General features: G+C 47.0%; 1 protein-coding gene and 1 non-coding gene across 13 annotated transcripts in view; one reads left to right on the top strand and one right to left on the bottom strand.

Moving 5' to 3' along the window:
* The first annotated feature begins 12132 nt into the window (after window positions 1–12132).
* On the top strand, window positions 12133–12236 carry MIR171k (microRNA MIR171k). The gene has a single exon (NR_121101.1). It is a non-coding gene; the product is annotated as a microRNA MIR171k (primary transcript).
* A 952-nt stretch (window positions 12237–13188) lies between these two features.
* LOC103641966 (uncharacterized) overlaps window positions 13189–18555 on the bottom strand; it is a 30060-nt gene continuing 24693 nt past the window's right edge. For 5 of the 12 annotated variants that reach the window (XR_002265587.2, XR_002265586.2, XR_004853388.1 and 2 more), the window contains 2 exons: window positions 14470–14629; window positions 13189–14079 (listed from right to left, as the gene is read on the bottom strand). Coding sequence is in view for 4 of the 12 variants with exons in the window: in XM_020545676.2 (XP_020401265.1) it covers window positions 13909–14079; window positions 14470–14629 (331 nt within the window). In the remaining 8 variants the exon portion in view is untranslated. The remainder of the gene's footprint in view (window positions 14080–14469; window positions 14630–18555) is intronic. The other 7 variants (XR_004853390.1, XR_004853392.1, XR_004853389.1 and 4 more) reach the window with 3 other exon arrangements.

Here is an 18555-nt window from a genome sequence, read left to right as displayed (position 1 = left end):
TTACATGAAAAGATAAATTATTATAAACTGATATTGGTATACTGACACAGATACAATAGTATATGATTTTTCGTGCATCTAATAGGACGTGATTGGTTGCCGCACTGGTCATATGCACACTGAGTAGATGCGCTAACTTGAAACGTTGTATTTGGTTGGCTATACGGCACGAAACGAGCTCGTACGCTCGCGTGCAACACAGATGGTTTTTCCACATCCCGCCTGCATGCGTGGGGAAGGCGGTGAAAGGGAAATGTGCCCTTGGGCCATTTCTAAGTATTTTGGTGATTGAGTGCCAACACAAGTGCTTTTGTGTTGATCTATGCAATGTGGTGGACTAAGTGCAAATCATGTCAAAAGGTACGTTTCTAAACTTAGTACATTATTTTATGGACTAATGTATTGTGTCTAAGTGCTGGAAACAGGAAAAATCGAATTGGAAATGAGATGGCTTTGTTCAGCCAAGTCTGCTCAGTCTGGGAGCACCGGACTGTCCGGTGGTGCACCGGACAGTGTCCGGTGCGCCAGGCTGGCTCGAGCGAACTGGCCGCTCTCGGGAATTCACCGGCGACGTACGGCTAAAATTCACCGGACTGTCCGGTGTGCACCGGACTGTCCGGTGAGCCAACGGTCGGCCGGGCCAACGGTCGGCCGCGCGATCTGCGCGGGACACGCGGCCGAGCCAACGGCTAGAAGGAGGCACCGGACTGTCCGGTGTGCACCGGACATGTCCGGTGCGCCAACGGCTCTCTGGCTGCCAACGGTCGACTTCGCCGTAGAAGGAAAGAAATCGGGAACCGGACAGTGTCCGGTGTGCACCGGACTGTCCGGTGCGCCAGTCGACAGAAGGCAAGATCAGCCTTCCTAGATTGCTCTCAACGGCTCCTAGCTGCCTTGGGGCTATAAAAGGGACTCCTAGGCGCATGGAGGAGAACACCAAGCATACTTACAACATTCCTAAGCACCAAGTCATCGATTCCGCGCATTTGTTTCTTTGTGATAGCATATAGAGCTCTTGTGGAGTTGTGAACTCATTGGGTTGTGTTGCGAGCTCTTGTTGCGACTTGTGTGCGTGTTGTTGCTCTGATTTGTGAGTCTTGTGTGAGTTGCTCATCCCTCCCTTACTCCGTGATTCTTTGTGAACATCAAAAGTGTAAGGGTGAAAGGGAAATGTGCCCTTGGGCCATTTCTAAGTATTTTGGTGATTGAAGTGCCACCACAAGTGCTTAAATGTGAATCTATGCCCATGGATGAACAAAGTGCAAATCAAGAGCAAAGGTATGTTTCTAAGTCTTAGTACATTGGTTTTGTGTACTAATATACTTGTCTAAGTATCAGAAACAGAAAGAAGAAGAAAAGAGAAGAGTTGGCTGTGTACAGCCAAGAGGCTGTTTCGGTCTGGGGCACCGGACTGTCCGGTGGTGCACCGGACAGTGTCCGGTGCGCCAGGCTGGCTCGAGCGAAGTGACCGCTCTCGGGAATTAGCCGACGACGTACGGCTAAAATTCACCGGACTGTCCGGTGTGCACCGGACTGTCCGGTGAGCCAACGGTCGGCCGGGCCAACGGTCGACCGCGCGATCTGCGCGGGACACGTGGCCGAGCCAACGGTCGGAAGGGGGCACCGGACTGTCCGGTGTGCACCGGACATGTCCGGTGCGCCAACGGCTCCCGCATCTGCAACGGTCGGCTTCACTATTTAAGGAAGGAAATCGGGCACCGGACAGTGTCCGGTGTGCACCGGACTGTCCGGTGCGCCCGACGACAGAAGGCAAGGATGGCCTTCCAGATTTGTTCTCAACGGCTCCTAGCTGCCTTGGGGCTATAAAAGGGACCCCTAGGCGCATGGAGGTGAATACCAAGCAACCTTAGAGCATTCTTGATCATCCACACTCAGTCTTTGCGCATTCGTTTGTCATTCTCAGTGATTCGAGCTCCGTTCTAGTGAGAACTTTAAGATAGTCTTTTGAGCTCGATTCTTGGCCGTGTGTGTGCGCATTTTGCTGTGGATTTGTGTGTGTTGCTTCCCTCCCTTACTCCGTATTTCTTTGTGAATCTCAAGTGTAAGCGCGAGAGACTCCAAGTTGTGGAGATTCCTCGCAAACGGGATATTGAAAGGAAAAGCAAAACACTGTGGTATTCAAGTTGGTCTTTGGACCGCTTGAGAGGGGTTGATTGCAACCCTCGTCCGTTGGGACGCCACAACGTGGAGTAGGCAAGCGTTGGTCTTGGCCGAACCACGGGATAAACCAATGTGTCATCTCTGTGTTTGATTTCTTGTGGTATTGTGTTTTGTTGAGACTCCTCTCTAGCCACTTGGCAATTATTGGGCTAACACTTAACAAGTTTTTGTGGCTATAAGTTTAAGTTTCACAGGATCACCTATTCACCCCCCCCCTCTAGGTGCTCTCAATTGGTATCAGAGCCGTTCTCTTCAAGAAGGGACTAATCGCCCGAAGAGATGGATCCTAAGGGGAAGGGAATCATGATCAACGACAAGGAGAAGGAGTCCTTCGTCAACGAGCCGAAGGATGACAAGCCTACTGACTCGGGCTCGGGCCACAAGCGCAAAGATGGGAAGAAGAAGAAGACAAGGCGCATCAAGGAGATCGTCTACTACGACGACAGCGATGAGTCTACTTCTTCCCAAAAGGACGACGACAACGAGTAACGACTACATGAAGACGGTCAATTCGAACTTTTCATTTGATTATTCTCGTATTCCACATAGTTCGAATTCGCATTTGCTTTCCATTCCTCTTGGCAAACCTCCACACTTCGATGGGGAGGACTACGGATTTTGGAGTCACAAAATGCGTAGTCACTTATTCTCTCTCCATCCAAGCATATGGGAGATTGTAGAGAATGGAATGAAATTTGATAGCTCGGATAGCCCTATGCTTATAAATGAACAAATCTATAGAAATGCACAAGCTACTACTGTTCTATTAGCATCTTTGTGCAGGGAAGAGTACAATAAGGTGAGCGGCTTGGACAATGCCAAACAGATATGGGACACCCTCAAGATCTCTCACGAAGGGAACGACATCACCATGCTCACTAAAATGGAGTTGGTGGAGGGCGAGCTTGAAAGATTTGCGATGATAAGGGGCGAGGAGCCAACCCAAACATACAACCGGCTCAAGACCCTTATCAACAAAATAAGGAGCTATGGAAGCACACGATGGACGGATCATGACATCGTCCGACTACTACTAAGGTCCTTTACCATTCTTGATCCTCATTTGGTGAATAATATTCGTGAGAATCCCAGGTACACCAAAATGTCGCCCGAAGAAATCCTTGGAAAATTCGTAAGCGGGCGAATGATGATCAAGGAGGCAAGATACGTGGACGACGCGTTGAACGGTCCAATTCATGAGCCTCAACCCATTGCTCTCAAGGCAACAAGGAGCAAGGAGGCGTTACCTAGCAAGGTGGCGCAAGTTGAGGCGGCAGGGCTCAATGATGAGGAGATGGCCCTCATCATCAAGCGCTTCAAGACGGCGCTTAAGGGTCGCAAGGGACAGCCAAGCAAGACCAAAGCCAAGGGGAAGCGCTCATGCTTCAAATGCGGTAAGATTGGTCATTTTATTGCTACCTGTCCCGATAATGAAAGTGACCAGGAACACGGGAGCAAGAGGGAAAAGAAGAAAAATTACAAGAAGGCCAAGGGCGAGGCACATCTAGGAAAGGAGTGGGACTCGGATTGCTCCTCCTCCGACTCTGACAATGAAGGACTCGCCGCCACCGCCTTCAACAAGTCATCCCTCTTCCCAAACGAGCGTCACACATGCCTCATGGCAAAGGAGAAGAAGGTATGTACTCGAGACAGTAATACTTATGATTCTTCTAGTGATGATGAGTCTAGTGATGAGGAAATAGATTACTCTAGCTTGTTCAAGGGATTGGATAGAAATAAAATTGATAAAATCAATGAATTGATTGATGCCTTGAATGAGAAGGATAGACTCTTAGAGAAACAAGAGGATTTATTGTATGAAGAACATGATAAATTTGTAGAAGCACAAAGATCTCATGCTCTAGAAGTTAAAAGAAATGAAATGCTTTCTTGTGAATTATCTTCTTGCCATGAGACAATTTTTAAATTAAGGAGCATTAATGATGATTTGAATGCTAAGTTAGAGATTGCTAGTAAATCTATCTCTTGTGTAGAAAATGTTGTAACGTGCACTAGGTGTAAAGATATTAACATTGATGCTTATAGTGAACACCTAGCTTGCATTTCTAAATTAAATGAAGTGGTAGCTAGTCTTAATGCCCAACTTGAGACTAGCAAAAGTGATTTTGATAAGCTAAAGTTTGCAAGGGATGCCTACACAATTGGTAGACACCCCTCAATTAAGGATGGACTTGGCTACAAGAGGGAAGCCAAGGACTTGACAAGCCATAAAGCTCCTATCTCCGCCAAGGAGAAAGGGAAGGCTCCTATGGCTAGTAGTGCTAAAAAGAACCATGCTTTTATGTACCATGATAGGAGACATACTAGAAATGCAAATAGAAGTTATAATGTTTTTGATTCATATGTTTATGATTCTCATGACATGTTTGCTTCTAGTTCCTTCTATGTGCATGATAGGAATGTTGGTAGGAGAAATGTTGTTCATAATATGCCTAGGAGAAATGTTGTTAATGTTCCTAGGAAAGTTAATGAACCTTCTACAATATATCACGCTTTGAATACTTCCTTTGCTATTTGTAGAAAGGATAGGAAAATAGTTGCTAGGAAGTTAGGGGCAAAATGCAAGGGAGACAAAACTTGCATTTGGGTCCCTAAGGAGATTTGCACTAACCTTGTAGGACCCAACATAAGTTGGGTACCTAAGACCCAAGCCTAAATTTGCCTTGCAGGTTTATGCATCCGGGGGTTCAAGCTGGATTATCGACAGCGGATGCACAAACCATATGACGGGGGAGAAGAAGATGTTCACCTCCTATGTCAAGAATAAAGATTCCCAAGATTCAATTATATTCGGTGATGGGAATCAAGGCAAGGTAAAAGGGCTAGGTAAAATTGCAATCTCCAATGTGTTCTTAGTAGAGTCTCTTGGATATAACTTGCTATCTGTTAGTCAGTTATGTAATATGGGATATAACTGCTTATTTACAAATATAGATGTGTCTGTCTTTAGAAGATGTGATGGTTCACTAGCTTTTAAGGGTGTATTAGACGACAAACTTTATTTAGTTGATTTTGCAAAAGAGGAGGCCGGTCTAGATGCATGCTTAATTGCTAAGACTTGCATGGGCTGGCTGTGGCATCGCCGCTTAGCACATGTAGGGATGAAGAACCTTCACAAGCTTCTAAAGGGAGGACACGTGATAGGTTTGACTAACGTGCAATTCGAAAAAGATAGACCTTGTGCAGCTTGTCAAGCAGGGAAACAGGTGGGAGGCTCTCATCACACCAAAAATGTGATGACAACATCAAGACCCCTGGAGCTGCTACATATGGACCTCTTCGGACCCGTCGCCTATCTGAGTATAGGAGGAAGTAAGTATGGTCTAGTTATCGTTGATGATTTTTCCCGCTTCACTTGGGTGTTCTTTTTGCAGGATAAGTCTGAAACCCAAGGGACCCTCAAGCGCTTCCTCAGGAGAGCTCAAAATGAGTTTGAGCTCAAGGTGAAGAAGATAAGGAGCGACAACGGGTCCGAGTTCAAGAACTTTCAAGTGGAAGAGTTCCTTGAGGAGGAAGAGATCAAGCATGAGTTCTCCGCTCCCTACACACCACAACAAAATGGTGTGGTAGAGAGAAAGAACAGGACGCTAATCGACATGGCGAGGACGATGCTTGGAGAATTCAAGACCCCCGAGCGTTTTTGGTCGGAAGTCGTGAACACGGCTTGCCACGCCATCAACAGGGTCTACCTTCATCGCCTCCTCAAGAAGACTTCGTATGAGCTACTAACCGGTAACAAACCCAATGTATCTTACTTTCGTGTTTTTGGGAGCAGGTGCTACATTCTAGTGAAGAAGGGTAAAAATTCTAAATTTGCTCCCAAAGCTGTAGAAGGGTTTTTGTTAGGTTATGACTCAAATACAAAGGCGTATAGAGTCTTCAACAAATCATCGGGTTTGGTTGAAGTCTCTAGCGACATTGTATTTGATGAGACTAATGGCTCTCCAAGAGAGCAAGTTGTTGATTGTGATGATGTAGATGAAGAAGATGTTCCGACGGCCGCTATACGAACCATGGCGATTGGAGAAGTGCGGCCACAGGAACAAGATGAACGAGATCAACCTTCTTCCTCAACAACGGTGCATCCCCCACCTCAAGATGATGAACAGGTTCATCAAAAGGAGGCGTGTGATCAAGGGGGAGAACAAGATGTTCACGTGATGGAGGAAGAAGCGCAACCGGCACCTCCAACCCAAGTTCGAGCGATGATTCAAAGGGATCATCCCGTCGACCAAATTCTGGGTGACATTAACAAGGGAGTAACTACTCGATCTCGATTAGTTAATTTTTGTGAGCATTACTCCTTTGTCTCTTCTATTGAGCCTTTCAGGGTAGAGGAGGCCTTGCTAGATCCGGATTGGGTATTGGCCATGCAGGAGGAACTCAACAACTTCAAGCGCAATGAAGTTTGGACACTGGTGCCTCGTCCCAAGCAAAATGTTGTGGGAACCAAGTGGGTGTTCCGCAACAAACAGGACGAGCACGGGGTGGTGACGAGGAACAAGGCTCGACTTGTGGCAAAAGGTTATGCCCAAGTCGCAGGTTTGGACTTTGAGGAGACGTTTGCTCCTGTGGCTAGGCTAGAATCAATTCGTATCTTGCTAGCATATGCCGCTCACCATTCTTTCAGGTTGTACCAAATGGATGTGAAGAGCGCTTTCCTCAACGGGCCAATCAAGGAGGAGGTGTACGTGGAGCAACCCCCTAGCTTCGAGGATGAACGGTACCCCGACCACGTGTGTAAGCTCTCTAAGGCGCTCTATGGACTTAAGCAAGCCCCAAGAGCATGGTATGAATGCCTTAGAGACTTTCTAATTGTTAATGCTTTCAAGGTTGGGAAAGCCGATCCGACTCTTTTTACTAAGACATGTGATGGTGATTTGTTTGTGTGCCAAATTTATGTCGATGACATAATATTTGGTTCTACTAACCAAAAGTCTTGTGAAGAGTTTAGCAGGGTGATGACGCAGAAATTCGAGATGTCGATGATGGGCGAGTTGAACTACTTCCTTGGGTTCCAAGTGAAGCAACTCAAGGACGGCACCTTCATCTCCCAAACAAAGTACACACAAGACTTGCTGAAGCGGTTTGGGATGAAGGACGCCAAGCCCGCAAAGACTCCGATGGGGACCGACGGACACACCGACCTCAACAAAGGAGGTAAGTCCGTTGATCAAAAAGCATACCGGTCAATGATAGGGTCTTTACTTTATTTATGTGCTAGTAGACCGGATAGTATGCTTAGCGTATGCATGTGTGCTAGATTTCAATCCCATCCTAAGGAGTGTCACTTAGTGGCGGTGAAGCGAATCCTTAGATATTTAGTAGCTACGCCTTGCTTCGGACTCTGGTATCCAAAGGGGTCTACCTTTGATCTAATTGGATATTCAGATTCCGACTATGCTGGATGTAAGGTCGATAGGAAGAGTACATCGGGGACATGCCAATTCTTAGGAAGGTCCCTGGTGTCATGGAACTCTAAGAAACAAACTTCTGTTGCCCTATCCACCGCTGAGGCCGAGTATGTTGCCGCAGGACAGTGTTGCGCGCAACTACTTTGGATGAGGCAAACCCTCAGGGACTTTGGCTACAATCTGAGCAAAGTCCCACTCCTATGTGATAATGAGAGTGCTATCCGCATGGCGGAAAATCCTGTTGAGCACAGCCGCACAAAGCACATAGACATCCGACATCACTTTTTGAGAGACCACCAGCAAAAGGGTGATATCGAAGTGTTTCATGTTAGCTCCGAGAACCAGCTAGCCGATATCTTTACCAAGCCTCTAGATGAGAAGACCTTTTGCAGGTTGCGTAGTGAGCTAAATGTCTTAGATTCGCGGAATCTGGATTGATTTATAGCATACATGTGTTTATGCCTTTGATCATGTTTCTTATGCATTTTGTTGCTTAATAATGGTGCTCAAGTTGTATAAACACTCCCTGGACCTCACAAGTCCGTTGCAAAGTGATGCACATGTTTAGGGGGAGCTGTGCTACAACTTGACCCTTTGAGACTAATCATGTGCTTGAGATTGCTTGTTTTAGTCTCAAAGGAGGTTTGAAAGGGAAAAGGTGGACTTGGACCATGAAAGACTTCCACTGCACTCCGATGAGAGGGTAACTTATTCCAAGTTCATCTCATGTACTCTTATTGCCTTTGTATTCTTCTTGAAGTTTTTGGTGAGGCAATAGGGTTCTTGGGCCAAGATTGATCCCGTTTTGGTGCTTGATGCCAAAGGGGGAGAAAATAAAGGCCAAAGCAATAGATGGATCAGCTACCACTTGAGAAACTTTGAAAATAGTAGAATAGAGCTTTTGGTTTGTCAAAACTCTTGCATTGTCTCTTTTGTCAAAAGTTGGCCTCTTGTGGGGAGAAGTGTTGATTATGGGAAAAAGGGGGAGTTTTTGAAATCTTTGATCAATCTCTTTTGGAATGACTCTCTTTATGCTTCAACATGTGTGTTTGACTTAGAGATAGGAATTTGAGTTTGATTTGCAAAAACAAACCAAGTGGTGGCAAAAGATGATCCATATATGCCAAATCTGATTCAAAACAAATTTGAGTTTATTTAAAGTGATTTTGCACTTGTTCTACTTGCTTTATGTTATGTTGGCATAAATCACCAAAAAGGGGGAGATTGAAAGGGAAATGTGCCCTTGGGCCATTTCTAAGTATTTTGGTGATTGAGTGCCAACACAAGTGCTTTTGTGTTGATCTATGCAATGTGGTGGACTAAGTGCAAATCATGTCAAAAGGTACGTTTCTAAACTTAGTACATTATTTTATGGACTAATGTATTGTGTCTAAGTGCTGGAAACAGGAAAAATCGAATTGGAAATGAGATGGCTTTGTTCAGCCAAGTCTGCTCAGTCTGGGAGCACCGGACTGTCCGGTGGTGCACCGGACAGTGTCCGGTGCGCCAGGCTGGCTCGAGCGAACTGGCCGCTCTCGGGAATTCACCGGCGACGTACGGCTAAAATTCACCGGACTGTCCGGTGTGCACCGGACTGTCCGGTGAGCCAACGGTCGGCCGCGCGATCTGCGCGGGACACGTGGCCGAGCCAACGGCTAGAAGGAGGCACCGGACTGTCCGGTGTGCACCGGACATGTCCGGTGCGCCAACGGCTCTCTGGCTGCCAACGGTCGACTTCGTCGTAGAAGGAAAGAAATCGGGCACCGGACAGTGTCCGGTGTGCACCGGACTGTCCGGTGCGCCAGTCGAAAGAAGGCAAGATCAGCCTTCCTAGATTGCTCTCAACGGCTCCTAGCTGCCTTGGGGCTATAAAAGGGACCCCTAGGCGCATGGAGGAGAACACCAAGCATACTTACAACATTCCTAAGCACCAAGTCATCGATTCCGCGCATTTGTTTCTTTGTGATAGCATATAGAGCTCTTGTGGAGTTGTGAACTCATTGGGTTGTGTTGCGAGCTCTTGTTGCGACTTGTGTGCGTGTTGTTGCTCTGATTTGTGAGTATTGTGTGAGTTGCTCATCCCTCCCTTACTCCGTGATTCTTTGTGAACATCAAAAGTGTAAGGGCGAGAGGCTCCAAGTTGTGGAGATTCCTCGCGAACGGGATAAGAAAAGAAAAGCAAAACACCGTGGTATTCAAGTGGGTCTTTGGACCGCTTGAGAGGGGTTGATTGCAACCCTCGTCCGTTGGGACGCCACAACGTGGAGTAGGCAAGCGTTGGTCTTGGCCGAAGCACGGGATAACCACCGTGCCATCTCTGTGATTGATTTATTGTGGTTATTGTGTTTTGACTCCTCTTTAGCCACTTGGCAATTATTGTGCTAACGATTAACCAAGTTTTGTGGCTTAAGTTTTCAAGTTTCATAGGATCACCTATTCACCCCCTCTAGGTGCTCTCAGGCGGGGGAGGGAGCTTTGCTGCTGACCCACACGCGCTCGGTGCTGTTGGTACTTCCAATCAATCACGTCGATAGTGAACCGCCGAAGCACATAATTTTGTATGTGTAGATAGAGCTTTAGTGGAGTTAGTGAGAAAATTACAATAAAGTAGATAGATGTACGATGTTTGACATACTTAAACCGAAAAGGGCCCTCTCTTCAGAAGACTACCGCCCCACATAAGTTGTACACCGGCCAAGACAGGTCAACAAACAACAAGGGCCTTTTAGTTTGTCCCAGGATATTCCTTAGTATAATAACTAAAGTATATGGGTGTTTGTCCCAGGATTCTTTGCTGATTTCCTGCCCAGGTTGTCGCGTGGCACTCGTCCGTCCCAGTGAGCAAGAATTGCGATTCCTCTTTTTTAATGCCCAACATGCTGTCATGCAGCACGTCCTTCTCAGTCGGCGGTGACCCAGCCAGCCAGCTGCAATTTGATCGAAGCAGGTTTTTAAGTACATGAAGCAGTTTGCCCAAGACCCAGCCTGCTGGCTTGGCTTAATCCGTTCCATGCATTTGCATCCATGTGGACATTTGAACAATGCTGTCTGAATCTGGCCATTGCTGATCTCCGCGTTGCTACCTACCTCCCCGTGAGCTAGAAAGCAGATAGCAAGAGATCTGCCCCTTCACATGATCAAGAACGCCGGCCAGTTGGTAGCTTTAGCTCCAGAAGAAGCGGCAGAACAGCCATGGCGGCAGTTGGTGTCTAATTGCTATGAACGCTGAATGTGCTCAGCGTGTTGTTGTTTGGCAGAGGGTTGGATACTGGATCTCTCGTGAAAGCACCGGCCCACTTACCACGCCGCCCATATGGCCATATGTACATGGGAAAACACGAAAAGGAAATAAGAGATGTTCTCCGAACTACCAGCGGTGTTGTTGGTGGGATGTCAAAAGGCTGATGAGGCTTCCTTTATGGACTGTTTAGTTTCATAGGACTAAACTAAACTTTAGCCCCTCTCTTTTAGAAACTAAACTGTCAAACACATGACCAAATAAAGGACTAATTTTTTTAGTCTTTAGTTTCTTGAGGGACGACTAAATGAACTACAAGACTATTCTGGACAACATTTACCCCCTTTATTACATGCGTCCCTCATTAATTACTTACAGCAATGGATATTTTTGTCTATGTTTATCTGTTTTAATGGTCTTTAGTCCCCTTTAGTTCCTAGAACTAAACAAGGATTAAAGTTCAGTGCTTAGACTAAAATTTAATCCAGAGACTAATGAAATCAAACATAACCTTAGTTTTTATTAGACAACTTCCAAAAGTTGTTTGAGGAACATAAATAAACGAGCACTAGCCTAAAACAATTCCCTAGGATTATGTACGCATCAGTAGAGTCCTTTTGAATTAGCAGCTTTGCTATTTATATAGAGCTGCAAGGTTGTCTCCTATCGTATTTGTTATTTTAAACTTTACTATATAAACAGTGTAATTTACAGTATAAATCCTATATTTTATATATAGGATCTACTGTGAACAGCCTAAAGGCACACACCTAACCATCCATAGCTGGAGTGAAGGGCTACCCGACCTAAATGTACTCCTTCCGATGTCATATTAGTTGTTTTTTTGGACAAGCTTCAAATCAAACTTATAAAATTTTAACTATAAATAAATATTTTTATTTAATTTTAAAACATAATATTTATATACATCAATTGTCGTAAAAGTACTTTTATAAAAACATAACTATACTAAGAACTTATTTATATTTTAAAAAAAAATATTAGTTAAAATTATATTTTGGACACTGTGTCGTTGCCTAAACGACAATCGATAGGAACCGGAGGGAGTAGACATGTACTCTTACTAGCTAGCACAGTAGAGGCATAGAAGCAGATCCACGAGCTACAACTGTACTTTGCCCGTAGTAGAAAGGAGCGCAAATACGTGGCTTCACCCCGGCGCCAACCCATTCCCTATTAAAAAGCCATGCCGCGGCTGCTTGGGTACCAGCAGATAACACGGTTTCAGAGGTCTATGGCGGGTGAGAGGGATGGTGCGGGAGGAAGAAGACGACATGGCGTGGTATTGTTTCGGCTCATGTCCTTCTTGACTGGATGTGATGTGAGCCGAACCAATATCACTCATGTATTCTTCATTCTGAAAAAAAAAGATCCAGAGGCTTTATAGGCTTGGGATTGGTAAGAGTTTCTGATCATGCTCAAGGGTTCTTGATCTGAAGCCAGTACATATATAACAAGGTTAGATCGTCTTTCTGATGTGTTTTGTGGCCTTTCCGAAACCGTAGCAGCATGCAGAGGATCTGCATGGTCGTCTGTGTTTATTCGATCTCTCTAGTAAAAAATCAACTCAACGGCTGATAGCCATAATACTTCATTAAGCTAAACTAGCATTGCTTGTAATCTAGGATTTCTACCTGTACTGCAAAAGTTAGCACTCATATTTATTCATCTCTTCGAAAGGGCCTCCAATTCGAATTTCAGTGAGAGCCCAAGTTGGTTAAAAAATATCACTCGCTGGTTTTTCTAGTTATGTGCACACGAGAAGAACCGATCTATAGTGGACAAATCTTCGCGTAAAGGCTAGAAGAGCTCAAAACACGAGTAAAGATCTGGTCTATGGGAGACGGACCCTCGTGCTACACGGGGACTAACTTTCGTGACATTTTTTGATCAGCCCGTCAGAACTTCGATTAAGCTTCTTAATATAATAATGTGGAGACGGTCTTTTCCTACCGAACGAGTTTTTTTATATATATTTATCCATCAACTCACGAGTCAAGATATTGCCGGATAAATATGCCTGTTGATTATCCGAGCCGACCTTCCTTCAGTCTAAAGGCATCCATATGTCAGTCTCATGTGATTTGGTTCCCCCGGAAGAGTCCACCAGAGGTGTGCGCTAGATTATATCCTGCTCACTCATAGGTACATGATGCTGCACTGCCAGCTACATGGCCAATTCTAAAGATTGGGAAGGAAGTTGAAGTTCAAACTAGTTTTGTGATCCTACCATGCAAGCTAGTGCTGTACATGCGTAGTCCCATGCAGCTTGGTTGCAGTTGCAATAACAAACTATAAAATTAAGAAGGCACATATACGAAACATTCCTGCTTACTTCGATGTGCAGATTCAAAATTACAGGCAGATCGATCCAGAAAGGACATTTGCGCACTTCTGCTAGCTTTGTACAGCTTAGTCAGAACTAAATATACATAATACATCTGACGCCAAACTAACTTTCTCCAGCTGTGCTTGGGAAACATAACTAAACTTCCTTGTGATCCAGCAACACACTGTGAAGCTACTACATGGGATGCCCTTTTGGAGCCTAGCTGGTGTCTGTCAAAGCCCGTGTTGTACAATGGCATATACATTATATAGCGTATGTATAGGGCTGAATGGAGGATAATCAAGTCACGTGATTTCCCATTTTTGTTGTAAATTTGAGATGCACTTGCAACCTTACAATCAACCACCAATGCATCTCCAAGTATATGGCATGTCTGAACCGCAGTTCTCTTTAGTTCGCCAAAACCAATACAAGGGGCAATTTCATCAAATCAGCGTGTATGCCTCATGACTTGCACATGCGCCGCAAGTGGCACTACAACCAGCACAAACAAGCAATAATTTCTGTCATGACTCATGGGTGGCTCAAAAAGCTGTAGTGATTCCAGAAGACCCGGAACTAGATGATGCACCTCTCTGCACTACCATGAAACAAACAAATGCACACAATGATCCCACCAATGGTTTAAAAGGTGAGCTATTCCCCACCAGATAAAGGCAAACCTTCGGTCTTAAGATGTCGTATCAAAAACAGAAGCTGCCCATATCTTTGCTAACTTTCATAGAATGGTACTCATTGTAGTTCTGATACCCCCAGAAACGGGAAAGACCGAGCTCCCCATATTTTGAAGATTTCGAATGCAAAACATACAAATCTTTGATGTTACCCTCGAACTTTGTTCTAATTACGTCCACCTGCATTGAAAAGCATACAGTGACCAAAAGGGTGGAGATTCGGAGGAAATGAATATCCTCTAAACTACCGTGGCAGGTAACAATGAACTATCTACAAAGATTAGCGAATCTTAGCAACTAAGAAAAGTCAAAGTGACAGAACAAAGGGATTCCATTGTCGACTATGACCAAATGTCAGTTCTATATCAGCATTTGAGGGCAGTGGCTTAATAGAGAACAGAGATACAACGGCAAGCCACTTTGAACATATATGACATGCTGGAGTCAAAAGGCTACACGCCTACACCTTTCACCAGATCAGTTGGACACTTTTTAATTGGCATGCTGGAGTTGGAAGCTGAATCAAGGCAAAAATAAAATTACATTGCTTGTATGAAACTGAGAGAATACCTGAGAGAAGTTTATAAGGTATTGCAGATTACTGAGTTGATTTACTGGTAAATCACAAGTGTCACCAATACTTTGAAAGCATGATCGTAACTCCAAAGCCAGTTGCAGCATGCTTTTGATTATCGTGGCAACTTGTTTTGACTCATCAGATAAGAAACATCTGAAGAACATGTCATCATCAGTAATAAACGAACACAAATATGTCATGCTAAGTTAAAAACGAGCACATCAACAAATCAGATAACAATTGGCACATTGTGAATCATACTCCATCCAGTCCAATCCAGTATTATTAAGTTGTACAGCTATTAGTGATTAGTTGGCAATTAGTAGCCAGTCGGTTGGTGGGCATTGACTTGGATCAGCAACTCCACTAGACTACTAGAGTGGCTAGTTGATTGGTCATATTACTAGATGGCCAATCACGACTGGTAGTTCAATTTAAGCATGGATGACTTGACCTCATTAAGTTTGGGCTTGGAATTTCATCGCATTTCAGTTTGACGCCACAGCCCAGTAGAGTTCTAGTGATATAATGTGATGTCGTGTTCTGCAGATGCTGCTATGCTAGATTGCTACTTTGCTAGTGCTACACTGCTACTTATCCTTGAACATTTTTTTCTGGAACACGGGAGAGCTGTGTATCATTATATTAAGAAGAGAAAAAACGAGCGGAAAATAACTCTCAAAGGAACAGTACAAAAGCCAACAAACTGAACTGACCCACTACCTAACCTGGGTCCAAAACCTGGAGAAAGGTAAGTCCCTTAGCTCCTGCTAAACACCATCCTCGTTAGCAGCTAGGAGCGCCACTGCCACATTCGGCGCATCCCAATCAAACACACATCTATTTCTATGTTTCCAAATAACCCAAGCCCCTAGAATAACAAAGGAATTGAAACCCTTTTGATGCAACTCTACAAGTTGAGAACTTCTAGTCCTCCACCGGTCTTCAAAAAGTTCCCAATGCCCAAGGGCAAGGGACTGAAGCCCAATCGGCCGAAGAAGTTGAAACCAAAATTGTCGGGCAAAGATGCAAGAAGCCAATAGGTGTTTGACGGATTCCTCTTCCTAATCACACAAGGGGCATCGCTCGGAGTGAGGCAACCCACGCCTGGCAAGCCTGTCAGCAGTCCATCATCGGTCATGTTCAACCAACCATTGTGCTATTCTATGTCTTGGCCATCAACTAGTCGTTCTAGTAAGTAGTGACCGAGTAGTTGACCTAGCTGTCCAGTCGGCGCCAAGGTGTCTAGGCTCGACTTACTTCAAAACACCCCTATCACAATTAAGGTATGAATGCATTCTTAGAAACATGAGTAAATGGGTGTGTTTTGTAAGGGTTCTTGGCCCTTTTTCTTCTTATTACAAAGATAAATATGGTTTCCAGGTGTCGGGGACCATAATTAGGGGTACCCTCAAGACTCCTAATTCTCAGCTGGTAACCCCCATCAGCATAAAGTTGCAAAGGCCTGATGGGTGCGATTAAGTCAGGGATCAGTCTATTCGAGCGACTCGATCACGCCTCGCCCGAGCCTAGCCTCGGACAAGGGCAGCCGACCCCGGAGGATTTCCGTCTCGCCCGAGGCCCCCCTCCAACGGCGGACACATCTTTGGCTCGCCCGAGGCCCTGCCTTCGCTGAGAAGCAACCCTGACTAAATCGCCGCACCGACCGACCAAATCGCAGGAGCATTTAACGCAAAGGTGGCCTGGCACCTTTATCCTGACGCGCGCCCTCCGGCAGAGCCGAAGTGACCGCCGTCACTTCGCCGCTCCACCGACCGGTCTGACAGAAGGACAGCGCCACCTGCGCCACTCCGACTGCAGCGCCACTTGACAGAGTGATGCTGACAGGAAGCCAGGCCCTGCCAAAGGCACCATAGGAAGCTCCGCCCGACCCAGGGCTCGGACTCGGGCTCAGCCCCGGAAGACGGCGAACTCCGCTCCGCCCGACCCAGGGCTCGGACTCGGGCTCAGCCCCGGAAGACGGCGAACTCCGCTCCGCCCGACCCAGGGCTCGGACTCGGGCTCAGCCCCGGAAGACGGCGAACTCCGCTCCGCCCGACCCAGGGCTCGGACTCGGGCTAAGACCCTGAAGACGGCGAACTCCGCTCCGCCCGACCCAGGGCTCGGACTCGGGGTAAGACCCGTAAGACGACGAACTCCGCTTCGCCCGACCCCAGGGCTCGGACACCGCCCCGGCCTCTGCCGACGACCTCCGCCTCGCCCTGTAAGTAGAGGGACTCTAACTCTCATCAGAGGATGACACTATGAGTTGGGGCAATTTTCTGTTTATTTCTTCAAACACTACACAATGCCATACCCTTAGAGGGGTTGGGGACACATATTTATAGCCCTAGGGGCTGCACTACACTACACTACACACTACACACCGCAACACACAGATGCTGTCCTCTAGATACTAAAGTGCTAAAGTGTGCAGTCAAAAACTGCAACTGCCAGCTACTGCTAACGTGCAGTCAAGAACTGCAACTGCCAGCTACTGCTACTGTCCTGCTGCTGCAGCAGTCAAAAGGTGCTGCTGTGCTGCAGCAGTCAAAAGGTGACTGACTGTCTCCAACTGCACTCAACTGCACTGCTGCTGTGCTGCAGCAGTCAAAAGATGTTGTTGTGCTGCAGTCCTGTACTGCTGTGCTGCTGTCCTGTTCACCACAAAACAGAGACCACATGACTTATTCTATCATTCTCCCCCTAAGTCTTGTGCGTCGTCTTGTGGGAAAGTTGAGCCATCCCGGACCTGGAACAAAGCTCAAGGAACTTGATCCTCCCAAGGGGCTTGGTGAGCAGGTCTGCAAGCTGATCCTTGGTGTTGATGTAGCGCGCATGAATGCTCCCTTCTGCCAAACAGTCACGGATGAAGTGGTATCTCACCCGGATGTGCTTGCTCCGTTCATGGAACACGGGGTTCTTGGCCAATGCCAGAGCGGACTGGCTGTCCACCCTGAGTTCCACCGCTCCAGTGTCTCTCCCGAGGAGATCACCGAGCAGTCGAGCCAGCCAGAGCGCCTGAGTCGAAGCAGTGGACGCCGCTATGTACTCGGCCTCGCAGCTGGACATGGCCACCACCTGCTGCTTGATCGACTGCCAACTAATGAGGCACTTGCCGAGGAAGAAGAGGATCCCGCTTGTGCTCTTGCTAGTGTCGATGTCGCCGGCGTGGTCGCTGTCGCTGTACCCGACAAGGTGTGCCCCCCCAGGGCACCTCGGGTAGTAGAAACCGTGGTCGAGAGTCCCCGCAACATAGCGAATGATCCTCTTCACAGCCTGCTCATGCTCCGTCGTCGGTCGCTGCAGAAACCGACTAACGTAGCCGACGGAGTATGCCAAGTCAGGCCGTGTGTGGACGAGGTAGCGAAGGCTCCCCACAAGACGCCGGTACTGTGTAGCGTCCACCTCCTCCGTCGTGCTGTCGCGACTCAGCTTCAGCCTCTCCTCCATCGGAGTGAGAGCTGGGTTGCAGTCAGTGAGCCCAGCCAGCTCAACAATGCGCTTGGCGTAGGCGGTCTGGCGAAGTGTGATCCCGGAGTCCCCCTGGTGCACCTCAATCCCCAGGTAGAAAGAGAGATGCCCCAGGTCACTCATTTGGAAGGTGGCCTTCATCTCTTCCTTAAACGCTGCCACCTCTGCATCCTTGGCGCCGGTGATCACCAAGTCGTCGACGTAGACACCCACCAGCAGGGCATTTTCTCCATTGCCCCGCCGATAGATGGCCGCCTCGTGCGGGCTTGGCATGAAGCCCATCCTCTTGAGCGTGGAATCCAGCTTGGCATTCCACGCCCTTGGTGCCTGTCGCAAGCCGTAGAGAGCCTTGCGCAGGCGCAACACCTTGCCCTCCTTGCCAGGGATCGCAAAACCTGGCGGCTGGTGTACATAGACCTCCTCCTTTAAGTCGCCGTTAAGAAACGCCGACTTGACATCCATGTGATGAACATGCCAGCCCTCCAGGGCTGCCAGCGCAAGGAGGAGTCGCACGGATTCCATCCGTGCTACAGGGGCGAAGGCATCGTCGAAGTCGATCCCCTCTTGCTGCAAGAAACCGCGTGCCACCAAGCGAGCCTTATGCT

This window comes from Zea mays, chromosome 10 (genome assembly GCF_902167145.1).
Source record: "Zea mays cultivar B73 chromosome 10, Zm-B73-REFERENCE-NAM-5.0, whole genome shotgun sequence".
Classification (NCBI taxonomy): domain Eukaryota; kingdom Viridiplantae; phylum Streptophyta; class Magnoliopsida; order Poales; family Poaceae; genus Zea; species Zea mays.
Note: the sequence above shows the minus strand (reverse complement) of the source record. Positions and strands in the feature narration are given on the sequence as shown.